At 31.6% G+C, this 22,470-nt stretch overlaps 2 protein-coding genes across 2 annotated transcripts; both read left to right on the top strand.

The window, feature by feature from the left end:
* Nucleotides 1-325: 325 nt before the first annotated feature.
* Nucleotides 326-1,824, top strand: LOC123212231. Its single transcript, XM_044631314.1, has 3 exons — nucleotides 326-1,040; nucleotides 1,270-1,410; nucleotides 1,512-1,824. Exons 1-3 carry the CDS (start codon nucleotides 426-428, stop codon nucleotides 1,650-1,652), a joined length of 897 nt encoding a protein of 298 aa, XP_044487249.1. The 5' UTR covers nucleotides 326-425; the 3' UTR covers nucleotides 1,653-1,824.
* Nucleotides 1,825-17,265: 15,441 nt separating this feature from the next.
* Nucleotides 17,266-18,726, top strand: LOC123212113. The gene is made up of 3 exons (XM_044631164.1): nucleotides 17,266-17,919; nucleotides 18,192-18,332; nucleotides 18,428-18,726. Exons 1-3 carry the CDS (start codon nucleotides 17,302-17,304, stop codon nucleotides 18,554-18,556), a joined length of 888 nt encoding a protein of 295 aa, XP_044487099.1. The 5' UTR covers nucleotides 17,266-17,301; the 3' UTR covers nucleotides 18,557-18,726.
* The last annotated feature ends 3,744 nt before the right edge of the window (nucleotides 18,727-22,470 follow it).

The following is a 22,470-nucleotide window of genomic DNA, read 5'->3' as shown; positions in this document are numbered from 1 at the left end:
CTGAAGTCAAGTTAAACTTGACTCAGTAATATAGTCGAGTAAAAATTAATCAAAATAGTATTGTTTGATACATATTAATAAAAATGATGTTATTTTATTTGATTTGAATTAAACGGTTTTACACTTGTTAATTTAATAAGTTGAACATTTACAAGTTTAAGCTTAACAATACAAAGTCCCTAGGCTTAAATTTGAGTTCAAGCTCGTCTAAACCAAACTTTGGCAATTGAACTTGGGTTAACTACTGGGTTCAAATTCAACCGAAACCATTCTTACATATTCTTACATAAGGCCTTAACCCACGTCCTGAGGGCAATTCAAAATTTCCGTCCCGTGTGAAAAAACCCCCTGAAACCCTTCGTTACCTTCTCCGGTTCTTTAAAAAACGCTCAAAGAAACGCTAACTCTAGAAAGAGAGAAAGAAAATGCTTGATGACAAGAATCCGCTACCAGAAATTCCTGCCATCCAAGAACGACAAGCAGAAGAAAAAGAGCTCCTTCTTTTAAAAGAAACCATCACCATGGACTCCTCCTTTAATGACTATCCCACCACCAGCACCACCACTTGCTTCTCCAATCTTTGCCTCACTAATGACCCTCCTTGCTTCTCCTGCGGTTGCAATGGAAACTCTCTCACCGGCACCTCCTCTGCCTCTCTCAAACGTCCCTCCTCTGAAACCAACACTCTCCAACCCTGTTCCAAGAAACCCAACCTTAAACCCACCTCTCTCTTCGGCTTCTCCAAGATTCCTCTGCCCTCGAAACCGGCTTCCAACACATCTCCGAGCAATCCTTTTCTCCGACGCTGCAATTCTGATCCGTGTGACCCACTCCCTACCCAAGTATCGGCTAAAACACCTCAGTCTCCCCAGTCACAGAACCCCAATATAGCGTCCCCTGGAACTCCGTTATCGACGTCCAAGTTTCCGCCTATTCCTTCCACTTTACAGCGGTCGGTGTCAGACCCAAATCCGTCTCCAGCCCCTACTTTTTGCAGTTCATGCGACAGGGTGGGAGAGTACGCTGTTCGAAATGCAAAGGTTCGAACTTTTTCACGTTCAATTGTCAATTCTTGAGAATCATTCCAATGATTCTGTGTCCTTTGAGCATAAAAAATCTTGAATTGAACCATTTTTTATTTCGGGAGAATATTTCTATTGTGTTTTTTGATATCTAACCATCAAGATTCTGATTTCATTGAATTTCTATTTTATTTACTGTTTCAAAATGTGATCTTGATCGAGTGTGTGATTGACATTGTTTGAGCAGTGGGCGAGAAAATTTAATCATTGTATGAAAGAAATGACTCGAAAATGGGAGGAACTGCTCGGTTTTGAAGAAGATAAGGGCAGACAAGAGAAGCACAACCAGAATGACAGCAACAGCATTGAGAATAGCAATAGAAATATGGTATTTTTTCATCATTTAATTTCTTGTTACTCTTTCTGGTTAAAAATTACATATAAAAAGTGTCAAGTTTTAAATGGGTTGTTGTTTATTAATGGATGCAGGATAATTGTGAGGAAGATTGTGTTGAAGCTGTGATAGTGGAGAAGGCTGGGGAGTGTTTGAATATCCATTTGAAGTGCCCTTGTGGCAAAGGCTGTCAGATTCTACTCTCTGAGAAAAACTGTTACTACAAGCTCATGTAGACTATTAATCAATCAACAACGAGTGACCTCATCATTACTTTGTTTCGTTTTGCTCATGGTTTAGATTTCACTAGGTCTTTCTTTTTGTACAATCTTTTGAAGATGGATTGAGTTCTCATAATTCTGAGATTTTTTATGCCATTTATAATAAAGCTTCCTTTACTACTGATAAGAGTCATTCCATTTTAAGTAAAAATATTATCAAACATTGCAAAAGATTTACCCCCAAAAATAATTTCAAGTTAGTTTGCATTTATAATCAACTTTCCACAATTTCAAAGTTGGGGGTCGCATAGTTTTTTACACACTCGGGGCCAACCAGAAATAACTAAACAATTTAGGTCAAGATGGATTTCCCACCTGAACTTTGCTGTTATGATAAAAGGTCCATTTATCTATTCATCATCTATTTTCGTTAATAAAAAGGTTTGATTTCATTATAAATTTATAGTTTGTCATTTTGAGTGGAATTATAAAATTGTCTTCCATATTTAATATAAGTTTCAATGACCAATCTATAATTATTTTTTATTGAAAGAATGAAATTGCCTTGAGCAATTAATTGAATCAAATTTTTTTTAAATTTTTTTCCTTATGCTTCTACTAGGCCTCTCTCTTCCATTTTTCTTTTTCGTTTTTGCATAATTTTTATCTCTATCACATCCAACATATTTTGTTTCTGCAAATTGTGGTTGTTGCTGCCATGCTTTGTTGTTTTCTTGTTTTTCCTTATACTTTAGCTACCTTCCTTCAGCTGAAAGAATGATATGACAGTGTTGAAATTTCTTATGTGGGTGTACATTAATTCTAGTTTTAATTTGATTAAAATAAACTCGGATAAATGTATAGTTTAGAATCTGTTTATTGGACATTATGTGATCATATTATAAAAACTCATTACACTTCATATTATTATTATTTTTTAATTTGAGTGATAAGTGTGAGTTGTTATAGAGTATTAAGTTTTTAATGGGAGGATCCTACAGACTTATTATCAAAAAGACTAGGTCTCTTTCCGTAACAGAGCATGATACTTACACCCTATCAACAATTGCATTTTGGGTGACTGATCCTAGCAAGGAAAACCTTTGCTACAAATTGATAATCAGTAAAAAGTTTCTGCATCAAAATTGGTCTCTTCATCAAATAACACAATTAGGATTATTTAAAACCCTATAAACTCCAATTTTAGTGTTTTATAATAATATGTATATGGATTCTTGAACTGATGAGTGAAATTATAGTTATGAAAATTTCTATGGTCAATTCATGTTTTGATTAACAGTTGGTATCAGAGCTTGTACATTTAGATAATAAAACTTGGTTTTGTAAATGAAATTTGTGCAAATATGTTTAATTTTGGTTTTTTAGGGTTTATTATGTTTTGTGCCAATTTGAGACTCAATTCTTTCGAATTGAGATATGAAAACCTTGATTATAGTTTCATAAACCACTTTTAAGATTTTAGACTTGTAAATCTTTCAAAAATAAAACCAAAATGGACTAAATGGATAGTGTAGGGCTAGAAGGTGATGTCAAGATTTAACCACTTCCCAGCAGTATCGTCGTTAAAAAATGCACTAGGAAGAGTCAACTGATCGTGTCAATCATTTCACCCATGATTTTTGGTCCGATTAGTAATCGAAATTGTCCAATTTGGCATTGAATTTTGGACATGTGAAATTAGGGTTCTTGTGCTCATGAGTTGAAATTGAGTTGGTAAGCCAACAAGTATAACCAAACTCGGATGTCAACAATCAGTATTTTGACCCAACCTAGTCAAACATCAAATAGGTTTTAGTAACCTAAATTGAGTGTGTTGTCAGCATGTGGGACCATGAGTATGATGCTATGATTGCGTGCACACCTATTTTCAATGTGTGGAAGTGCATCAAAGCTTTTTTGGGCACGTGAAAGTGCATGTGAGCACGTCATGTTGTCGTTGAGGCATGTGCATACATGTTTTGACACATCACAACTTCTTTTGGTGCGTGTCGATGCGTGAGGGTGTTTTTTGATACATGTTGGCACGTCATTATGTCTTTCCGGTGCATAACATAGTTGTCTTGCAAAAAGAAGACATGTAGTAGCATTTGCAACACTTAGATAACTTTATTTGTTATGGTTTATTATATTTTAGGGTGTTAAGTTTACGAAAGCTTTATAGTTCACTATGTTTAATGCAACCTTATTGAATATTAATTGTTAGAGATATTTATGGTTTGTATTTCATAAAATCTTTGATAATGACAATTTTAAATAAAGTATCATAAGAGTAATTTTATCAGATTTCAAATTGTCTAATCACCAAAGTTGTTCATTCATCGAAGCTTATGAAATTTTCTATTTAGTTATGGTACATTTTGTTTTAATGCATATAGTTTCTTGCCTAAGGGGGATTATTATGTGTATTAAATTGTGGAATACATGGTCATGAATAGATTCAATACATTGAGGCTTTCAAAAATCATATGTTTTTAAGGTCTCCATATTGTTTTATAACCTTATGTTTAGGACTCATATAACATGTTATTTTCTCTACCCAAAAGAAAGGTAATGGTTATGTAATATGGATCCCAATTTAGACTAACTTATGTTATTTTAATGCTATTTTGATCATTGATTTTCCTTAATACAAATTAGTTGCATTATTTTATTTTGGAATCAGTTACAATTACAATAAACAATAATAATGCTATTGTTGAGGTCTTGACTAGTAGTAACTTTAAGAGATAAAAATTTGATGTTGAGTTTGCATTCAACAATGTTGATATTGATATAGCTCTGCAAGAGAAATAACCACCCACTAATGAGAGTACTACAACTGAGAAAGAGTTATATGCAAAATGGAAAAGATCTATAAGCTTAGTATTCTTACCATGAAGAAGACAATTGATAAATACCTTTTATATAGTCTGCCAGAAGCCACTAATGCCAGAGATATTTTTACTATTATTGAGTAGAGATGCCAAATTTGTAATCATGTTGAAGTTGCCCAATTAACGAGTGAATTATGTTGTGCAAATTTTGACAAATCAAAAGGAGTTAGGGAATTTATTTTGAAGATTATACAAATATAATCTAAATTGAAGAATCATGAAATTCCCTTCAATGACAAGTTTATTGTTTGCATACTCTCAATTCTTTGCTTGTTGAATTCAGTCAGCTCAAGTTAGTGGATAATGCTCATAGTGAGAATTGGAGCATAAATTATTTGACCACTAAATGTGTGGTTGAAGAAAAGAATTTGAAGTCAGTGAAAGTTGAAACTATCAACCTAGTTGGTTCATCAAAGGGTCTTCACAAAGGGAAATGGCAAAATAAGAAACACAAGACATATATTCCAAAGAACATAGGGAATTTTAAAAAGAAAGATATGTGTTAGGCTCATATGAAAATAGGGTCTAAGGTAAAGTGTTTTTCTACAAGCATAAAGGTTACATGAGGGCCACTTTTAGAAATTCAAGGTTTGGTTAGTTAAGAAGAAGAAGAAGGAGTAAGGTAATGTTTTAGCTTGTGTTTGTTGTGAGTCTAATCTTGTTGATGTTCGTAGAGATAGCCGGTGGCTTGATAATGGTTCAACTGTTCATGTGACTTCTACTTTACAAAGATTAATCAATAAAAAAGATTCAACTGAGAGGAAGGCCAAACTTAAAGTAGGGAATATGTTGATATTGAAGTTTGCTATGTTCATACTATTAAGCTATTATTAGATACTGGTTATGAGCTTTGTTTGGAAAATTGCTTTTATGTTCGCTCTTTTAGGAGGAATTTCATTTATGTTTGTTTGCTTGACAAAATCGGATATAAACTCATTTTTGAGAATATAAAAGTTGATTTATTAGATGTTGCATTCTAATGGATAATTTATACAAATTATGTTTGGGTCCTTATAGTATTAATTGTTCCTTGAATGCTAAAAATGTTCATATTAAAAGGCCTTTGATTAGAGAGTGATCCTCCTTATTATGACACAAAAGATTGGGAAATATTTCTATAAAGAGGGTTAATAGGCTTATTAATGAAGAAATTCTCCCATATCTGGATTTTTAAGATATGGGGATCTGTGTTGATTGTGTAAAGGGTAAACTGACCGAGACTAAGAAACACAGATCAACTAAGAGTCAAGATTTTTTGGAGATTGTTCATACATATATAAGTGGGCCCTGCTTGAAACAAATATTTTATCACCTTCATTGATTATTATTCCATATATGACTATGTTTTTTTAATTACGAAGAAATCTTATGCTCTTAAGAAGTTTAAGATCTTTAAAACTGAATCAGATAAACACACTAGGAAAGTTATGAAGGTTATGAGATCTTATCGAGGTGAAAAGTGTTATGGTATATATGATGACTCATAATAGCAAATAGAACATTTTGCCAACTATTTGCAAGATTGTGGTATCGTTCTTTAGTAGATTATGTTTGAGACTCCTAAACAAAATAGTGTAGCTAAGAAATGCAATCACTTCTTTAAAAAAATGACGAGAAGCATGATCTATAGATCTATTTGCTAGACTATTTGTGGATGAAGCAATTACGACTGTATTGTACATTCTCAAAAAGGTTCCTTCAAAATTTGTGCCGAAGACTCCTTTTAAATTATAGACAGGAAAAAGAACCTAATTTGAGACATATTTGAGTTTGGGGTTGTCCAGCTGAGTAAAGGCGTACAACTCCAATGAGAAGAAATTGGATTCTAGGATATTTCGTTGGTTATCTTGAACATTTCAAAGATTATAGATTTTATTGTCTTAATTATTCTTAAGTGGTCGAATCCATGACAATCAAGTTCTTAGAGCTAGATACACTAGAAGGTAGCAACATTTTTTTCCAAAGAGATTATGAAACAAGTTCATCTGGTACTACTTGTTTCTCTTATGGGTATGGTAATATTTTACCAAATCCTATTGTAGAGTCTAAACAACAGGTTTTTGAAATCCTGCAGAACTTGATATTGTTCAAAATGAGGCTATTGTTAAAGATTCCTTTTCAAATCCTATTTTAGATCAACCACCAATTATTGAAGCTATTGTTGATGAACCATTAGTTAAGATTCCTATTAGAAGATCAATGAGACAAAAATGTCTATCAATCTCTAATTATTATTATGTCTATCTTGGTGAGATAAATTATGACATAGGTCAAACCATAGATCCTATGAGCTGTAAGAAAGTTATTTCATGCCCACAATTTGATGAATGGTTAAAAGTCATAAAGGAAGTAATGTAGTTTATGGGTGATAATGGAGAATGGGATCTCATAGAGTTGTTATCGGTGTCAAACCCAAAAGTTGTAAATGGGTTTTCAAACAATATTTAGATCATCAGTATGTCAACAATAATACAAGAAAAAAATCATTGTAAGCTAAAATAATAATAATAAAAAGATATATCTAAGGATTTAAAGGTAAGATTAATCTTAATACCTACATATATTAACTTTCCTTACTAAATATTTTGCTTTGGATGTGAGATTTCATAAGTGAGATTGAGAAATTCATAGGGTTATTGAGAGGCTAAAAGGGTCACGGATTAGGGTAATATTGTATTTAGATAAATAAGTTTATTAGATTTGTTTAGGGTTTCAATTCTTAGTTATTTACAAAGCCCCTAAAATATATTGTAATTTTGTCTTTAAAATTTAAAATATTATAATAACACCCTATTATATTGAATTATAAACAATATTATAAGGGTGCAAGTGTTATTTCTCAAAGTTTACTATAATAGTTTGTAATATGATATTTACAATTTTAATTTGTTACATTATGTTCAATTTTTTATAAATGTAACTTAATCTTGGAAACTATATGTTGACAGACATATTAAAATTTAAATTTTTAAAAATATCTCAGAACTTTTTTAAATTTTCTAGAACCCTTTGAAAATTTTTATTAACACCCCCAACATATGAGATTTCATTAACACCAATATCTATATTTAATTATAGGGTGTAAATGTCATTTTTTAAAATTTACTAGGAGCAAATAGATATTTTCCTTATCTTGTTTGTTTCAGAATAGTCACCTTCATATATTTTTAAAATATAACTATAACCCTAAACTTTTTTTTTAAATTTAAAAGCCCTTAAAATTTTCATTTTTACAATTTGCCTCCAAACATATAATTACACGCCATTGACACCCCTATTTATATTTGTACTAGTAATTTTTTTTAATTGAAATTAATATAGATTAGGGTACAAAAATTATTTAATAAAATTATAGAGCTTAAAAGTGTTTGTTAGTTCAAAGGTTTTTTTTTTCTCTTTTTAACATTTTTATAAAAAATTTAACAAAATTTATTAACAAATTTAACACAAATATAAAATTAATTTTTTCAAACTTAAAATATGAGAATTATCGTTTTATCTTACTATGGCCTACAATAAAGAAGAGACCTCATCAATACTCTCCTATATATATAACTTTCCAAAGAAGGATTTAGTTCTAATAATTTTGAGATTTTGGATGTTACTAATTGCTCATAACGGAAATTTTTACAAAGTACAATATAAATGTTGTGTTGATTTGGCTCTTTTTTATATCTTTTTCCTGTTATAGTTAAACAATAGCACTATAGATACTCATTTTGAATGTTTAATTATATGATTATAAATATAAATATGTAATCATTTTTGTATTTAAAATAAATAAAAATAATTTTGCTCAAAGTTAAATTATACATGTTTAAAGTTGAGAAAACGGGCTCTATCCTGGGCTTATGAGCCTAGAATCTTAGGCCTTGATGGGGCTTGATTTTCAGTCTCCAAAGGCTTGAATTAAGATCAGCCCATTAGTATAAGGGACAGTATTGGAATAAGCCCGCAAGCCCTAAGTAGGTTGGTCTAGATCGAGGACATAGGACTTATTTTCTATTTCTTCTTCTTCCTCTTCCTCTTCTTATTATTATTTTGTATTTCTTTAGCCTTATTAAAGTATATTTATTACCAGAGCAATATTATATATATATATATATATATATATATATATATATATATATATATATATATATATATAAAAACATAATTTTGGTATATAGATGATATGTCATCATATAATTGGGTATCACTTTATATTTAATTCAAAATCGTCCAATAACATAATGACACATTATTAGTATACCTAAATTGTACATCAAAAGTGTGTACACACAGTTTTATTGTTGTTATAAATAAAACTATATGTATTCAAATTATATATCAAAAGTGTTGGTTAGAGTTTGTTTACAATTGAGAAAACAGGTCTAATGGGCCTGATAACAAAATTGTGTTAAATCATACCCAAATTATGTATCCAAAGTGTATACACATAACATCATTAATTTTTTTACACTTAAAACAATCTTAAATGGGTTGAGACTAAGCCTTGGGCTTGTAGGCCTTGATAACCAAGGTTAGGATTGCCTAATCATAGGGCTAAAATCAAACCGCACCCCTAACAGGATATTCCAAGTTGACATCAAATGCCCTAATGGGCCACAAGGCCCAATCCCATTTTCCCACCTTTTTGTTTGTTTAATTGAATTATATAAGTTGGCATGACTACTTGGAAATATTGAGGTAAATAAAGCCTTTAAAAAAAATAAGGATATTAATTAAAACAAGCAAAAAAAATTTTGCCTAAACCTTTTTAGGTCATCTTTTAATACAGTTACTTTTATAAGCAAATTACATGTGATTGACCTATTCTACCTCTAATATCAAAATCTAATGAAAACTGAAACATTTTTTTTTTTCTAAACCAAAGATAGCAAATTAGAACAGGAAACATAGTAACAATGACTTCGTTGTTGTAGTTTGAACGTTCAACAATCACAATAGCCTTCAAAAATGTCATCTAAGGTAAGTTTGATTGTTTCCTTGCCTTGTTAAGTTTGAAATGGGTTTAGTCCATTTTTGTCGTCCATCCTAAGTCTATATAACATTTGAACTATGATTACACTGATGAAAATAGGGTACGGTATGATGGTTTTATGGCGTTTAGGGTTTCAACCAATTTAGTATAGTTTGGTTTAAAGGTTTAGGGTTAAAGTTTCGATCAATTTATGATGAGTTATTTTGCAAATAGTCGTATTTAACTGGATTTTTGTCTGATCATGATGTTGTCGATAAAGAAGAAAACTGGATATTTGCCGCATTTGCATTCACTTGAACTCACTCGCATTCGCATTGTTCACAAAATGCTTTATTTTTTAAACATGAAATATTACTTTTTTATTAATGATTTGTTCTGATGTTTGTTTTTCAAAGAATTCCAGTTAATAAACAGCTTAGAGAAAGACAATATCATGATAGTCATAGCTTTAGTGGTATGATAAATGTTCGAAGCCACGTAAAAATTAGTTAAGCAAATAAACAACAATCTTAATTGAAATTAGAAAGAGATGTTCAAGTTGTTTTGGGCAGATTTTGGATCTTGAAGTACATAGACATAACTTGGTTATGATAAATTGTGTACTCTTCCAGCAAGTCAACAGAGGGTCCCGAGAGAGGTATTTTAGTTTATACTCAATGTTGTCGATTGTCAATTTAGCTCTATTAAGTTTGCTATGATAACTGGGTTGAAGTTTAGCAAATAGAGGGATATGAGTGATTATGTAATGACAGGGAAAACATAATTTAAAGAGAGGTACTTCCCAGTTGCTAAACATTTGTCCTACGCTGATTTGGCCAAAGTTTTTAAAGAAAAGGCATCAAGTAACAATTATAAGGATGTTGTAAAATTAACTGCCCTATATTTTGTCCATTATGGACTGATGAGATCAGATAACAGGAAACTTATATCAGAATGCATTTTTGGGTTGGTTAATGATTGAGACGGGTTCAATAGGTATCCTTAGGGCAAAATGGTTTAGAAGATGACTATAGAGTCTGTGAGTCAAGTGATGAAGAAAAGGTATAAGGAAGTTTTGAACAAATATTCATCATACAAAAAGGATATCTTAGTGTAATCTGATGGGAAAATGAGATATGTAGTGGTATTTTAGGTAACTTAAGTATGAGATAATGGTTATATTACCCTTACATTTTATAAATGATTATGTACAATAACTAACAACATATTTTTTGTGATGCAATTACAGATATACAAAACTTTTAGCAATCTAAGGGTTATGCAATTTATAAGTCTAGAGACAGGTCCCCCAGATGTTAAAATGGAAATCTGTTGGGGGCCTAGGGTGGGAGCATGTTAAAAGCATTTTCAGGGCTTTTTAGGTATGTTTTGATGATTTATTGTTATTATACATGAGAACATCTATTCTTTTTATAACTTGAAAATTGTTACATCTGACAAGATGTTGTGACTCCCATTTTGATTTCATTGATAGTCGAAAGAGAATTATTATGGTACATAAATGTCGTGGATTATACAAGTGACAGAAAAGAACTTGATAATAATTGTAGCCCCTTTACATCTCCCAAGCAAATCCAATACCGGAGTACACATATATGCAATCTTATCGCATCATATGGTCCAGTTATATGCAATCTGGTCATGTCAATGTCTCATCGATCGATCAAAACATTACCCTCTCACATTGCTCCCACTGCTTCTACATCAACATTTAAACCTAAAATTGATCGACTTCAAGGGCTTTCTCATGGCTTCGTGGACCAAGTTGATAAGGGTTTTGGATAGTTGGATAAACGCCAAACATCACTTAAAGCTAAATTAGTGGAGCTTCAACGTATATACAATATTACCCCTACAAACGAGATAAGTTTTTCCCAATGATCATTTATTATTTAAAATATGTAACATTATAGGCTAACCATGTAATTAAATGGTTATATTTTTCCCTATAATACAAGGCAAGTAATCTGAGTCATAATTAAGTTGTCTAGCCATGAGTATACAGGCTCCTAGAAGGATACAAGCCCCTAAGAAGTTGTTATCTCGTATGAAGTTGACCCTCTAGTACAACCTTGTTTTGCTACCCAAAAGACATTATGAAAAATGATTTTAAAGAAAGCTCATTCAATTCTCAGCCTGTATACTGACCTATTAAGATAATGGCATGTGCAAAAAGTTATCTGATTGTCACAATTGCACATGGAATCTATTACTATGATTGAATTTTTTAAATGGTATAAGGAAACAAATGAAGATGTCATATGATCCACTTTTTGAATGGACCCTGTAACAAAAAAGGATAGTGGAACAAGCTTTGTGACGATAATAAATTACTAACAGACTAGGCATGTGAAATTTAACCCCCACAATTTATTATGTTTGAAATATATTATTGTATTATTAATTACGTGATTATATCTATAATATTATTATTTCAAAATATTGATAACTATCTGATTGTGTTAGGACATGCATTCGTATTCGCTAATTATACATGTGTTGAAATGTCTTTCTATAGGTGGTTGTTGTGAGTAATAGAAAATTGGGAAGAGGTTGGATTGGATAATTTTGAATGACCTTGATTGCTACTAGACTCGATTGAAGAAAAAAAAAATTGGCCCTAGATTGGGGCTTCATCTCATGGGCTCATGTGAAGAAGGTTTGAAACATGTTCAATGTAATTATATGTTAAATTCTTAACATTGCACATATTAGTTGCACTGATAATGATGTGATTGTTGTTGTTACAAGTATACATTTTAATCAACTACAATTATCAATATTGGACAAGCAGTGAAATGAACCTCAAAGCATAGACTTTGACTGTCTATAACTTATCAGTGAATTCTTTCAATCTACAGAAAGGTTCACCAAAACGATGACATGATATTGTCATTTCCCATCCATTAGTATGTAATTATATGTTAAATTCTTAACATTACACATATTAGTCGCACTGATAATGATGTGATTGTTGTTGTTACAAGTATACATTTTGATCAACTACAATTATCAACATGAGGTAAGCAGTGAAGTGGACCTCAAAGCATAGACCTTGATTGTCTATAACTTATCAGCGAATTCTTTCAATCTACAGAAAGGTTCACCGAAATGATGACATGATATTGTCACTTCCCATCCATTAGTGGTATGACTAGTTATTGGGAGTTTAGGGGCAAGGAGCCAAAGATGAAGCCATTGAAGCTCACATGGTGTATCAATGTACCCTAATAAGGCCCAACATTCGACGATTGTGGGATATTCACATTTTGGATTTTAGAGTACTTTATGACAATACACTGATTTGACTTTGCTACCAAATACGTTGTCAAAATGCATAGCATAATAGCATCCAAGATTTGGAAGCATGACGACAATGGATGATTGATATGCTATTTGTATTTAGATTAGCATTAATATTTGCTATATTATTTATATTATATTATTTCTAATTGATTGAATTAGATAGTGTTTTGAATGAAGTATGTTGGATTAAATGCAAATATTAGAGTGTATTTTGATTTGTTATTTGTTTGAAATAATAAGGAAAATGCATACATCACAAGGAAAACTCTACCAAAATTTTCTAAGTACTCATCACACCACACTTAAATAATACAGTTAATTACATAAAATAAAATATATATACATAAAGGATAATATTTTGTCATTATAATGATTTGGTTTGTTAAAAATACATGAAAAATACATAAATGAATAAAAATACCAATCACACCTCACTTAAATAATTGGCATTTGGTGACAATACAGTAGCCTCAGGTAATGGATTAATATAAACCAATTTATTATGACCTTTCCCATGACATCAACTACATACCACTTAATGTACTTCCTCTCCTTGCGATGGTCTTCTATTATATTCAAATGGACGATCAGAATGTCGATGTTCCATCGAAGGTGGAAGGACCACTATCATTTCCTTAGGGTGCTCCCATTCAGATAAATCTCTTAATGGTTCCACATTCTCCCTGTAAATTGTTTTCCAATATTCAGTTGAGTAGTACTTTCTCACCCATGGATAACAATTCAAAAGGTTTTGAAACTTGACAATCACTACAATATGTGTGCATGCGATTTATGACAATTGAAATTTCTTATAATTGCACTCCTTTGTAGCAAGGTAGACTTAGTGACTGGTGTACCCATATCATGAACTTTATATTTATGGAAAACTATTAGTTTGATAATCATATTGGCTGATTTTCAGACATGACCAACCAATTTCTCCTCAGCCCACAGAGTTAGAAGATGACTATAAGCATCTACATATCAAACAAACAGAGAAATATTATTAGTTTCTGAATTTAGAATAACAAATAAAATATAATACAAGAAATTGATCGAACTTGTCATGTTACATTAAGTATAAAACCATTTCTGTATGGTGGAACATAAAAATTCAAAGAGTATCATCACTGGCAACTTTTGCATGTGTCGTGCCAAAACATTAAAAGACTCTATAATGTTTGTGATCATGACATTATATTGGATGCCAGGAAAATGAATGCAAACCCACCGTCGATAGTCAATACCTTTCAAATTAGTGGTTGTTGTGGGATTTTTAGGATTAATCAATGTAGCCCTTTCAAAATCTTGTATTCGATATACTTTTGCGACTCTTTAAAATGACCTTTCTACATGTTTTGTTTATTTGTACCTATTACGCATATTCCCTTTTATATAATGGTTGCACCAATCGTGGTGGACATTTATGAAGACTTTTCTCACACACCGAGTGATAGTGTAGTGTCTATCTGAGATGATTGGTAAATCTAAGAGATCATCAATACACCTATGTAACGTTTGAAGAAACAAGATCCAAGTTATCATTTACTCCTTTCCCCCAACACCAAATGTTAATGGATAAATCTAGTTGTTTTCATCCTATAAAAGTGTACCCTAGTATTGACTTTCAAGAATACTCTATCAATACCAATGACAGAATGACAATAATCTTGAAAAGCTCTAATAGAGCATCCTAAAACCATAAGACAAATTGGAACTAATTATCCATATTTGTGTCTATATGTGTAATAATGTTAGGGTTTCATTGTTCAAGGTTGTAACAAAACGCCAGAATTGTCTAAATGAATCTTCTAGTGAACCTCTAATCTTATTCAAAGCTTAATTTTGGCATACCAAGCTTGAGCATAGGAGATATCAATTGTATACCTATCTATCATATTTGTTATGATGTCTTTTGGCTCATAGACACGTTTTGCTATGGTAAACATTGTCTACAATATTTTTCTAAGTGTCCTTTTGTCAACTTGTTTATGGTAAGGCCTTAAAACATCCTAGAAACAAGTGTGTGTTTCCAATCTCTATAACACAAAAATTTTACTATTACTCAACTTTTCCCCTCGTGTTTTCCATTTGCATTGAGAATGCACACATTTTATATCCCATTTTTTTTGTTTGAACTTGACACCTTAAACTGATAACCATTTTCTAATACATCTTTGAAAAACTTATCTATTGAAACCTGCTTACAAGCAAAATGATCATTTATTTTAAATCTCTCATCTCGTGATGAAGCTAAATGAATTTCAATTCCTTTATTTTCCACATCCCTATAAGGTTTTAGACCACCAAAAAATATATTTGGAACCTACACACTAATAGGAATAAGACCATCATGCATTGGAGTAACGTGAATTGAACTTTTCAAGGCTAACCCACTTGGACCAACCCTCATATCATTACCACCATTATCACCACCACCACCACCATTACCAAAATCATCACCCAAATAATTGCAACCACCATATGCATCTTCTTTATCCAAGTGAAAATCATCTATAGGAAAATCACTTGTCTAATAATATCCCTTGGGTGTACTCCATAACGGTTTTGAACCTCTTTCACTATGGCCCAATCTTGAGAGAAAGGAATCAAGCCAACCCCAACCTCAACACCGTTATGATGCAAGTTTACATTAACCCTACTACCTTCAGGCACACTTTTGGTTACATATATATGTTATCCAAATAGTGAACTTAATCTATGGTTGAGGATGGATAAACCTCTTACTGTGGTTCCAGATGCTATTATAAAAAGTTGGTTTGGGTTTTATTAGGTGTGTAACCACATCAAGAAATAACAAAGTTCTTTTGCATGCCCTGGATAGCTTCATCATAATTTGAAACATCGTAGTCATCCTTTAACAAACATGACATATGACTGTACTTCGTTGGGTTAGATATACAAATTTTTACATCATTACAACTTCGATTGATACCCAAATGAGAACACACTGCTTCTATAAATCCATTGTAATTTATTTTCTTGTTGATTAAAACTAATGTCCGAATCCGACCAATGTATTTTGAAGTGTTATCACCTCCGTAAACCTATTGCCTACCAAATCCAAGCATATATATCAACTCAACCATTTTCTTGAATAAAAAAAAAAATCAATTAACCCAACATTTTGATACAAACAACAAGTGCACTAATTTAAGGTTTAGGAAAAAAAATTATATTTGAGAAATGCATACACATTCACACATACAATTGCATTCACATTCGCATATGCATTCCGATTTCTAAGAAATCATGTTTCTGCTTTTTGTTCTGATCTAGACATTAAAACTTGCTCTACTTTGACTAATTCAATAGATATTATCTGTCTACAAATAATGTAATTAGTAACTACCAACAAACAAACAAAAACATCAACCTCTTTTAAAAATCAGCATTTAATGTTTTTAACTTTTATCAATAGAAGTTTCTACAACAAGTTTTGAATAAAAGTTTTGATTTATTATAATATAAGTTACCAAACTTACTTTCAATACGATAATGCACTGCTAGAGTGTATTGTCATCAGGTATGTTGAGAAAGAACACAACTAAAACAAAGGTATACTACAAGGGAATTGGTATTATTGGAATAAATGGTAAGTTCACTTATAAAGGTAATTGTATCATAAGTTGACCTAGAAAGATTTAGATAGAAAAAATTTCACCTATTTTAATTAATATCCCAAACAATTAATACAATATCTTTGAACAATGAAGGTGCTGCATTTTGAATAAAAACATAAGGATGAAAATGGTTTTTCATGAAGATTTGAACATTGATACTTTGGAAGCACGCGTTTGAAGTCTGGCTATGTGCACTAATTTTTGTTTCATTTCAGTATTACAAATGGAATTAAAAATTCTATAGCATGACTTAATGATAAAATTGGATGTGAATTAAGTCGAATTTGACTTTATGTTAGTTTGAGTTTTGCTTAGATTAAATAGTTGAGTTTGAACATAGATTTGAGCTCGATGAACTCCCCTCAAACTAATTTGAGTTTAGTTTTGTTTGAAAAAACTGATACTCAAATTTGATTATAGTATTGAACTAAATTTGAGTTGAATTTGACTAAAGAATATAATATAGCAAAAATTAAGCGAAATGAAATTATTTTAATATGTATTACTTAAAACAATATTATTTAAGTTGATTTGAATCAAATTTTTTTAAACTAGAATGTTTGGCAAACCAAAAACCTTCGAGTTTAAGCTCAATAATATAAAATTATTAAACTCGAGCTTAAATTTGAAATCAATTAAATCAAACTTATTCCAAACTGGTTTAAATTGAAGTAACAATCAAGTATAAACCAATTAGGCCCGAATCCGTCCCAAAAAGGGCCGTCTACCCAGGGCCCGAGTGCTCAAAATCGATTGGCCAATTTATAATTTCCCTCCACTGTGTATAAAAACCCCCTGTAAGCTTTCGTTGCTAACTCCAGAGACAGAGGAAGAAAATGCTTAATGACAAGAATGCACTCCAAGAAATTCCCACCATCCAAGAACGACTAGCAGAAGAAAAAGAGCTCCTTCTTTTAAAAGAAATCATCTCCATGGACTCCTCCTCCTCCTTTAATGACGATCCCACCAGCACCACCACTCGCTTCTCCAACCTTCGCCTCTGTAATCACCCTCCCTGCTTCTCCTGCGGTTGCAATGGAAACTCTCTCACCGGCACCTCCTCTGCCTCTCTCAAACGTCCCTCCTCTGAAACCAACACTCTCCAACCAAATTCCAAGAAACCCAACATCAAACCCACCTCACTCTGCGGCTTCTCCAAGATTCCTCTGCCCACGGAATCGGCTCCCAACACATCGCCGAGCAATCCTTTTCTCCGACGCTGCAATTCTGATCCTTGTGACCCACTCCCCACCCAAGTATTGGCTGAAACACCTCAGTCTCCCCAGTCACAGAACGCTAATATAGCGTCCCCTGGGACTCCGTTGTCGGCGTCGAAGTTTCCGCCTATGCCTTCCACTTTACGGCGGTCGGTGTCAGACCCAAATCCGTCTCCGGCCCCTACTTTTTCCAGTTCATGCGACAGGGTGGGGGAGTACGATGTTCGTAATGCAAAGGTTCGAACTTTTTTAATGTTCAATTGTCAATCAATTCTTGAGAATCATCCAATACTTTATTGAGTGATTCTGTGTCCTTAGAGTATAAAGAATTTTGAATTGAACTATTTCTTATTGTACAGTTTGAGAATATTTCTATTGTGTTTTTTGATATCTAATTATCAAGATTCTGATTTCATTGCTTGAATGAATTCAAAGTGGAAAATTTCTATTTTATTTACTGTTTCAAAGTGTAATCTTGATCGAGCGTGGGATTGACATTGTTTGTGCAGTGGGCGACGAAATTTAATGATTGTATGAAAGAAATGACTCGAAAATGGGAGGAACTGCTCGGTTTTGAAGAAGATAAGGGCAGGCAAGAGAACCACAACAAGAACGACAGCAACAGCATTGAGAACAGCAATGGAAATATGGTATTTTTTTCATCATTTAATTTCTTGTTAGTCTTTCTTGTTAAAAACAACAGATAAAAAGTGTCAAGTGGGTTGTTGTTTATTAATGGATTCAGGATAATTGTGAGGAAGCAGTGACGGTGGAGAAGGCTGGGGATTGTTTGATTATCCATTTCAAGTGTCCTTGTGACAGAGGTTATCAGATTCTGCTCTCTGGGAAAAACTGTTACTACAAGCTCTTGTAGACTGTTAATCAATCAACAACGAGAAACATCATCAATACTCTGTTTCGTTTTGCTCTTCGTTTAGATTCCATTTAGTGTTTCTTCCTGTATAATCTTTTGAAGATGGATTAAGTTCTCATAATTCTGAGATTTTTTGTGCCACTGATAAAAATGCTTCCTTTACTAGTAATTAGAGTCACTCCATTTTAAGTAATAATGTTATCAAACATTGCAAAAGACTTTTAACTATTTTCATGAAACATAGTATTTAGATAGCAATTAGGGGACTTTGGGAATTTTGGGGATTTTGATAGCAATCTGGAACGTCGAATGACTATTAAATCCATGTTCTTATTTTTTGTTAGTAAAAAAATGATTGTTTTATCCATTCAATTAACATTTTTTTAGAGCAATATTACATATACATATTTTGAATATATAAAATGAGTATACGGATAATATGTTATCATATAATTAAATGTAATCACATAATGATATATTATCTGTTTACCTATTTTATGTATTCAAAGTATATATACATAGTTTTATTATTTTTTTATTAAAAGTGAATGATACATGATAGGGAGGTAGACAGGTAGTCCAATCTTTAAGTTATGGGAAATTGTCATTTGATTAAAGTTCAGGCTGGAAATAGTCATTCAGCCAAAAAATTAACTATCTGAGACTGAGACTGCAATTAGGTGGAACTGGAACAAGCTGGGTTAACATCAGCATAGACTCGGATTGTAAGAGCATGAGTAAGAAATCAAAGAGAAAGACGAAATAAGTTATGGCCAATTTTCAGAACATTGGCCATACCTCAGGTCCCCTTTAGGCTTCCCAGAAAACCTGTAACAACATTGGTAGGTTGACATGATAATAATATAACAATGTGAATCAAAGTATTGTAGAGTCCATTATCTTTGCAGACATAAATTGCCATTTACACCTACAAATCTTTCAAATAGTACATTTTTATGACAATCTTTCATCTTTTTTATTATTAAATATTACCGAATCAAAGAAAGATTTCCTGCATCGTCCAATTTTGGTCCATATTTAATTACGCAATCACCGGAATGAGGGATATGTTCCAGATTCCAATTTGCTCCATAATTGATAATAATATATATATATATATATATATATATATATATATATGGCTTCACTCAAAGACTATTGACTACCATCCATCTTGTCTTCACATTTGGCTTATAAAAAGAACTCATAACCCCATAACATAAACTGCCTTCCCCATAAAAATGGCTACTTCTTCTTCCCACTTTCTTCTTTTTGTTTTTCTTGCATTGTACTTCAACGCTAACCGAGCCTTTGAAGCATATGTTCATGTTAAAAATGCGCTGCCAGAGAACACAGACCAAATAAGTCTTACCTGCTTGTCACAAGCTACCGGTGATGGCTTTCGTGGCATCGGAGTCGCTGCCGGCCGTGATTACCAATGGAGTGTGGGGAAAAATGTTTTGAACAGATGTCAAGCGATGTGGAATCTTAAGTTTGCTCTTTGGAATGCGTATCAGCCCAAAAGAGATACAAAACATGGCCAAGTATTTTGGCTTGTGAAAGAGAATGGTTTCTTCCTTAGCTGGGATAACACAACCTGGGTTAAGAAATCTACATGGGAAAGTGAATGATTTTATTTTAATTTTTTTTCCCCTTTTGTTTGTTTCAAATTATTATCTTTTTGCAGATATTTCTATGCCATCTTTGGTTGATCTATAATATTAATTTACATTTGCAGATATTTCTTCTCATTTGCACTCTAAAAAATAAAAACCATAATTAAAAATAAATGAGAAAAATTATGAAATGCACTTTCACTGATTTGTTGGGATGATTATCCCATCAAATTAAAAACGTTCTTATCCCCTGTCCAAAGAAAAGTTTGAGTAACGTGCTCTTGATGGAGCAGTAAGCTCGGGCAAAAGATTTTCCTGCGAGTGACTTGTGATGAAAAGAAGAGGAGGAGGAGGAGGTTTTGATGATCCTTGTAAGTAGGACCACAGTTGTAATGTTTATTCTGGATTTTGATGATCCTTGCAGTGAATTGAGAACAAGTACTGAATCCGGTTGCTTTTGTGTATGTTGTTTATATATACATATATATATGGGTGGGTGTTGAATTTTGGACATTTGTTTGCGTTGTTTTGGTGATGGTTGAGAAATTTGGAACGAATGATACGTGACTTATGCGCACAAAGATTGAAAAGCATGATTGAGACCGCTGTCAGATCAAAAATAAAACTTAAGGGTCGATAATACAATAATATATTTTAAATTAAAATAAATAAAATATTTATATTAATAAAATATTTATTAACTAATATATTTATAATTATTTTTGACGTGTTTTCATCTTTTGAAAATATTGTATAAAGACTTTATTATCAATACTATCAAATATATTTTTCTTTATATACACAACTAAATTATTACCCAACCATTTGGTCACTCATTCTACTTTGTAAATGATTATTCACAAAATTCATTATTAAAAATGTTTTCTTTACACTAAAAGTAGCAACTAGTAAAATCAACGCTAATTTCATCAACAAAAAAAACTACAATTGGTTTGAGTAATATTTTATTACTAAAATTGAAAGATTACTTTGATGATAAATTACTTAGAAAATTATCGGATATAATAATTACTATGTTTAATAAAATTTGATAAAAATGAATAAGTATAAATAATTATTGTGTTTGACTAGAGGTAATAAAAAAAACTAGTAAATTAATTTATTTAAATGTCCTTGGGTTTAATTAGTATAAAATATTTTTTATATTATTTGTCATATTAATTAAAAATGAGGTCATTTTTGTCCTAAAAAATTAATAAATAAAAATATAATTATAATATAATCAAAATTACTTTGATAATCTTTTAATACCTAAAGAGAATGTGATAATCAGATTACCACCTACATTACTTGTCGCATTATCATTGTTAATAAAATATTATTATAATATTTTATTACTGATAAATCAAAAAGGTAATGTAAGTAATAAAAAATAGATTACCTAAGTAATTTTTATTGATTGGAACCAAACGACTCATTAGTTTCAACCATCACTTTTGCAAGATTTTCATTCTTACTCAATCCTATGAATTTGACATTAAAGTGTATATCCAAAATATAATATCAAGTTAAGAATCAAATGTCATAAGTTCTAAGTCAAAAAAATCTTCAGGATAAAGTTCAGCAAGACACATCAATTTTTGTTTAACAAAAGCAACAAAATTTTCATTTGGATATAAGCATGCCAAACAAATAGGCAATTCCATGTTTACCTCATTGAAAAGATTATTCAATTCTTGAAGTTGTATATCTAAGACATTGTAAAATACTTGAATGCAGTAATTATGCATATTTGTGATACCTTGAGTCTTAAGTTGTGATCATCCTTGAATAAAAAATTTACCATCCATATTTGAAACATCAATTTCATGATTTACACAGAAACAAACTTTGTTTAGTAAAGTCTCTTATTCACTATGTCTTATCAAATACAAAGCTTGCTTACATGCTTTAACCAAATTCATAGCATTTATAATATCTTGATCTTTTTTTATAGTGCTTGAGAAAGTTTATTTGTTAAACCAAGTACATCTTTCATAGGAAATAGACTAAACACAAAATCAAATGATTGCATCAATTTCAATACAATTTTTGCTTGAAATCTTTGCTCAAAATTTGTCCCATCTTGTGCCACAATTTCAAGAACATTGATAATGGATGAAAACAACAACATTATACTCACTAAAGAACCATAATGCGAGCCCCAACGAGTATCACTAGCAAGTTTCAAATTTGTGTCTTGATTAAGGCCTCTTCCACTTGAAAGTTCACTACTGGAAATAGCTTCAGTAACTTTACAAGCTTGTTGATTTTTAAAAATATCACAACATTTTGATA

Source organism: Mangifera indica, chromosome 3 (genome assembly GCF_011075055.1).
Source record: "Mangifera indica cultivar Alphonso chromosome 3, CATAS_Mindica_2.1, whole genome shotgun sequence".
Lineage (NCBI taxonomy): Eukaryota > Viridiplantae > Streptophyta > Magnoliopsida > Sapindales > Anacardiaceae > Mangifera > Mangifera indica.
Note: the sequence above shows the minus strand (reverse complement) of the source record. Positions and strands in the feature narration are given on the sequence as shown.

Coding starts and splice junctions, on each gene's coding strand:
- LOC123212113 (XM_044631164.1), top strand. CDS start 17,302: ATGCTTAATGACAAGAATGCACTCCAAGAAATTCCCACCATCCAAGAA. Junction 17,920..18,191: donor ACGATGTTCGTAATGCAAAG/GTTCGAACTTTT, acceptor TTGTTTGTGCAG/TGGGCGACGAAATTTAATGA. Junction 18,333..18,427: donor AGAACAGCAATGGAAATATG/GTATTTTTTTCA, acceptor TAATGGATTCAG/GATAATTGTGAGGAAGCAGT.
- LOC123212231 (XM_044631314.1), top strand. CDS start 426: ATGCTTGATGACAAGAATCCGCTACCAGAAATTCCTGCCATCCAAGAA. Junction 1,041..1,269: donor ACGCTGTTCGAAATGCAAAG/GTTCGAACTTTT, acceptor TTGTTTGAGCAG/TGGGCGAGAAAATTTAATCA. Junction 1,411..1,511: donor AGAATAGCAATAGAAATATG/GTATTTTTTCAT, acceptor TAATGGATGCAG/GATAATTGTGAGGAAGATTG.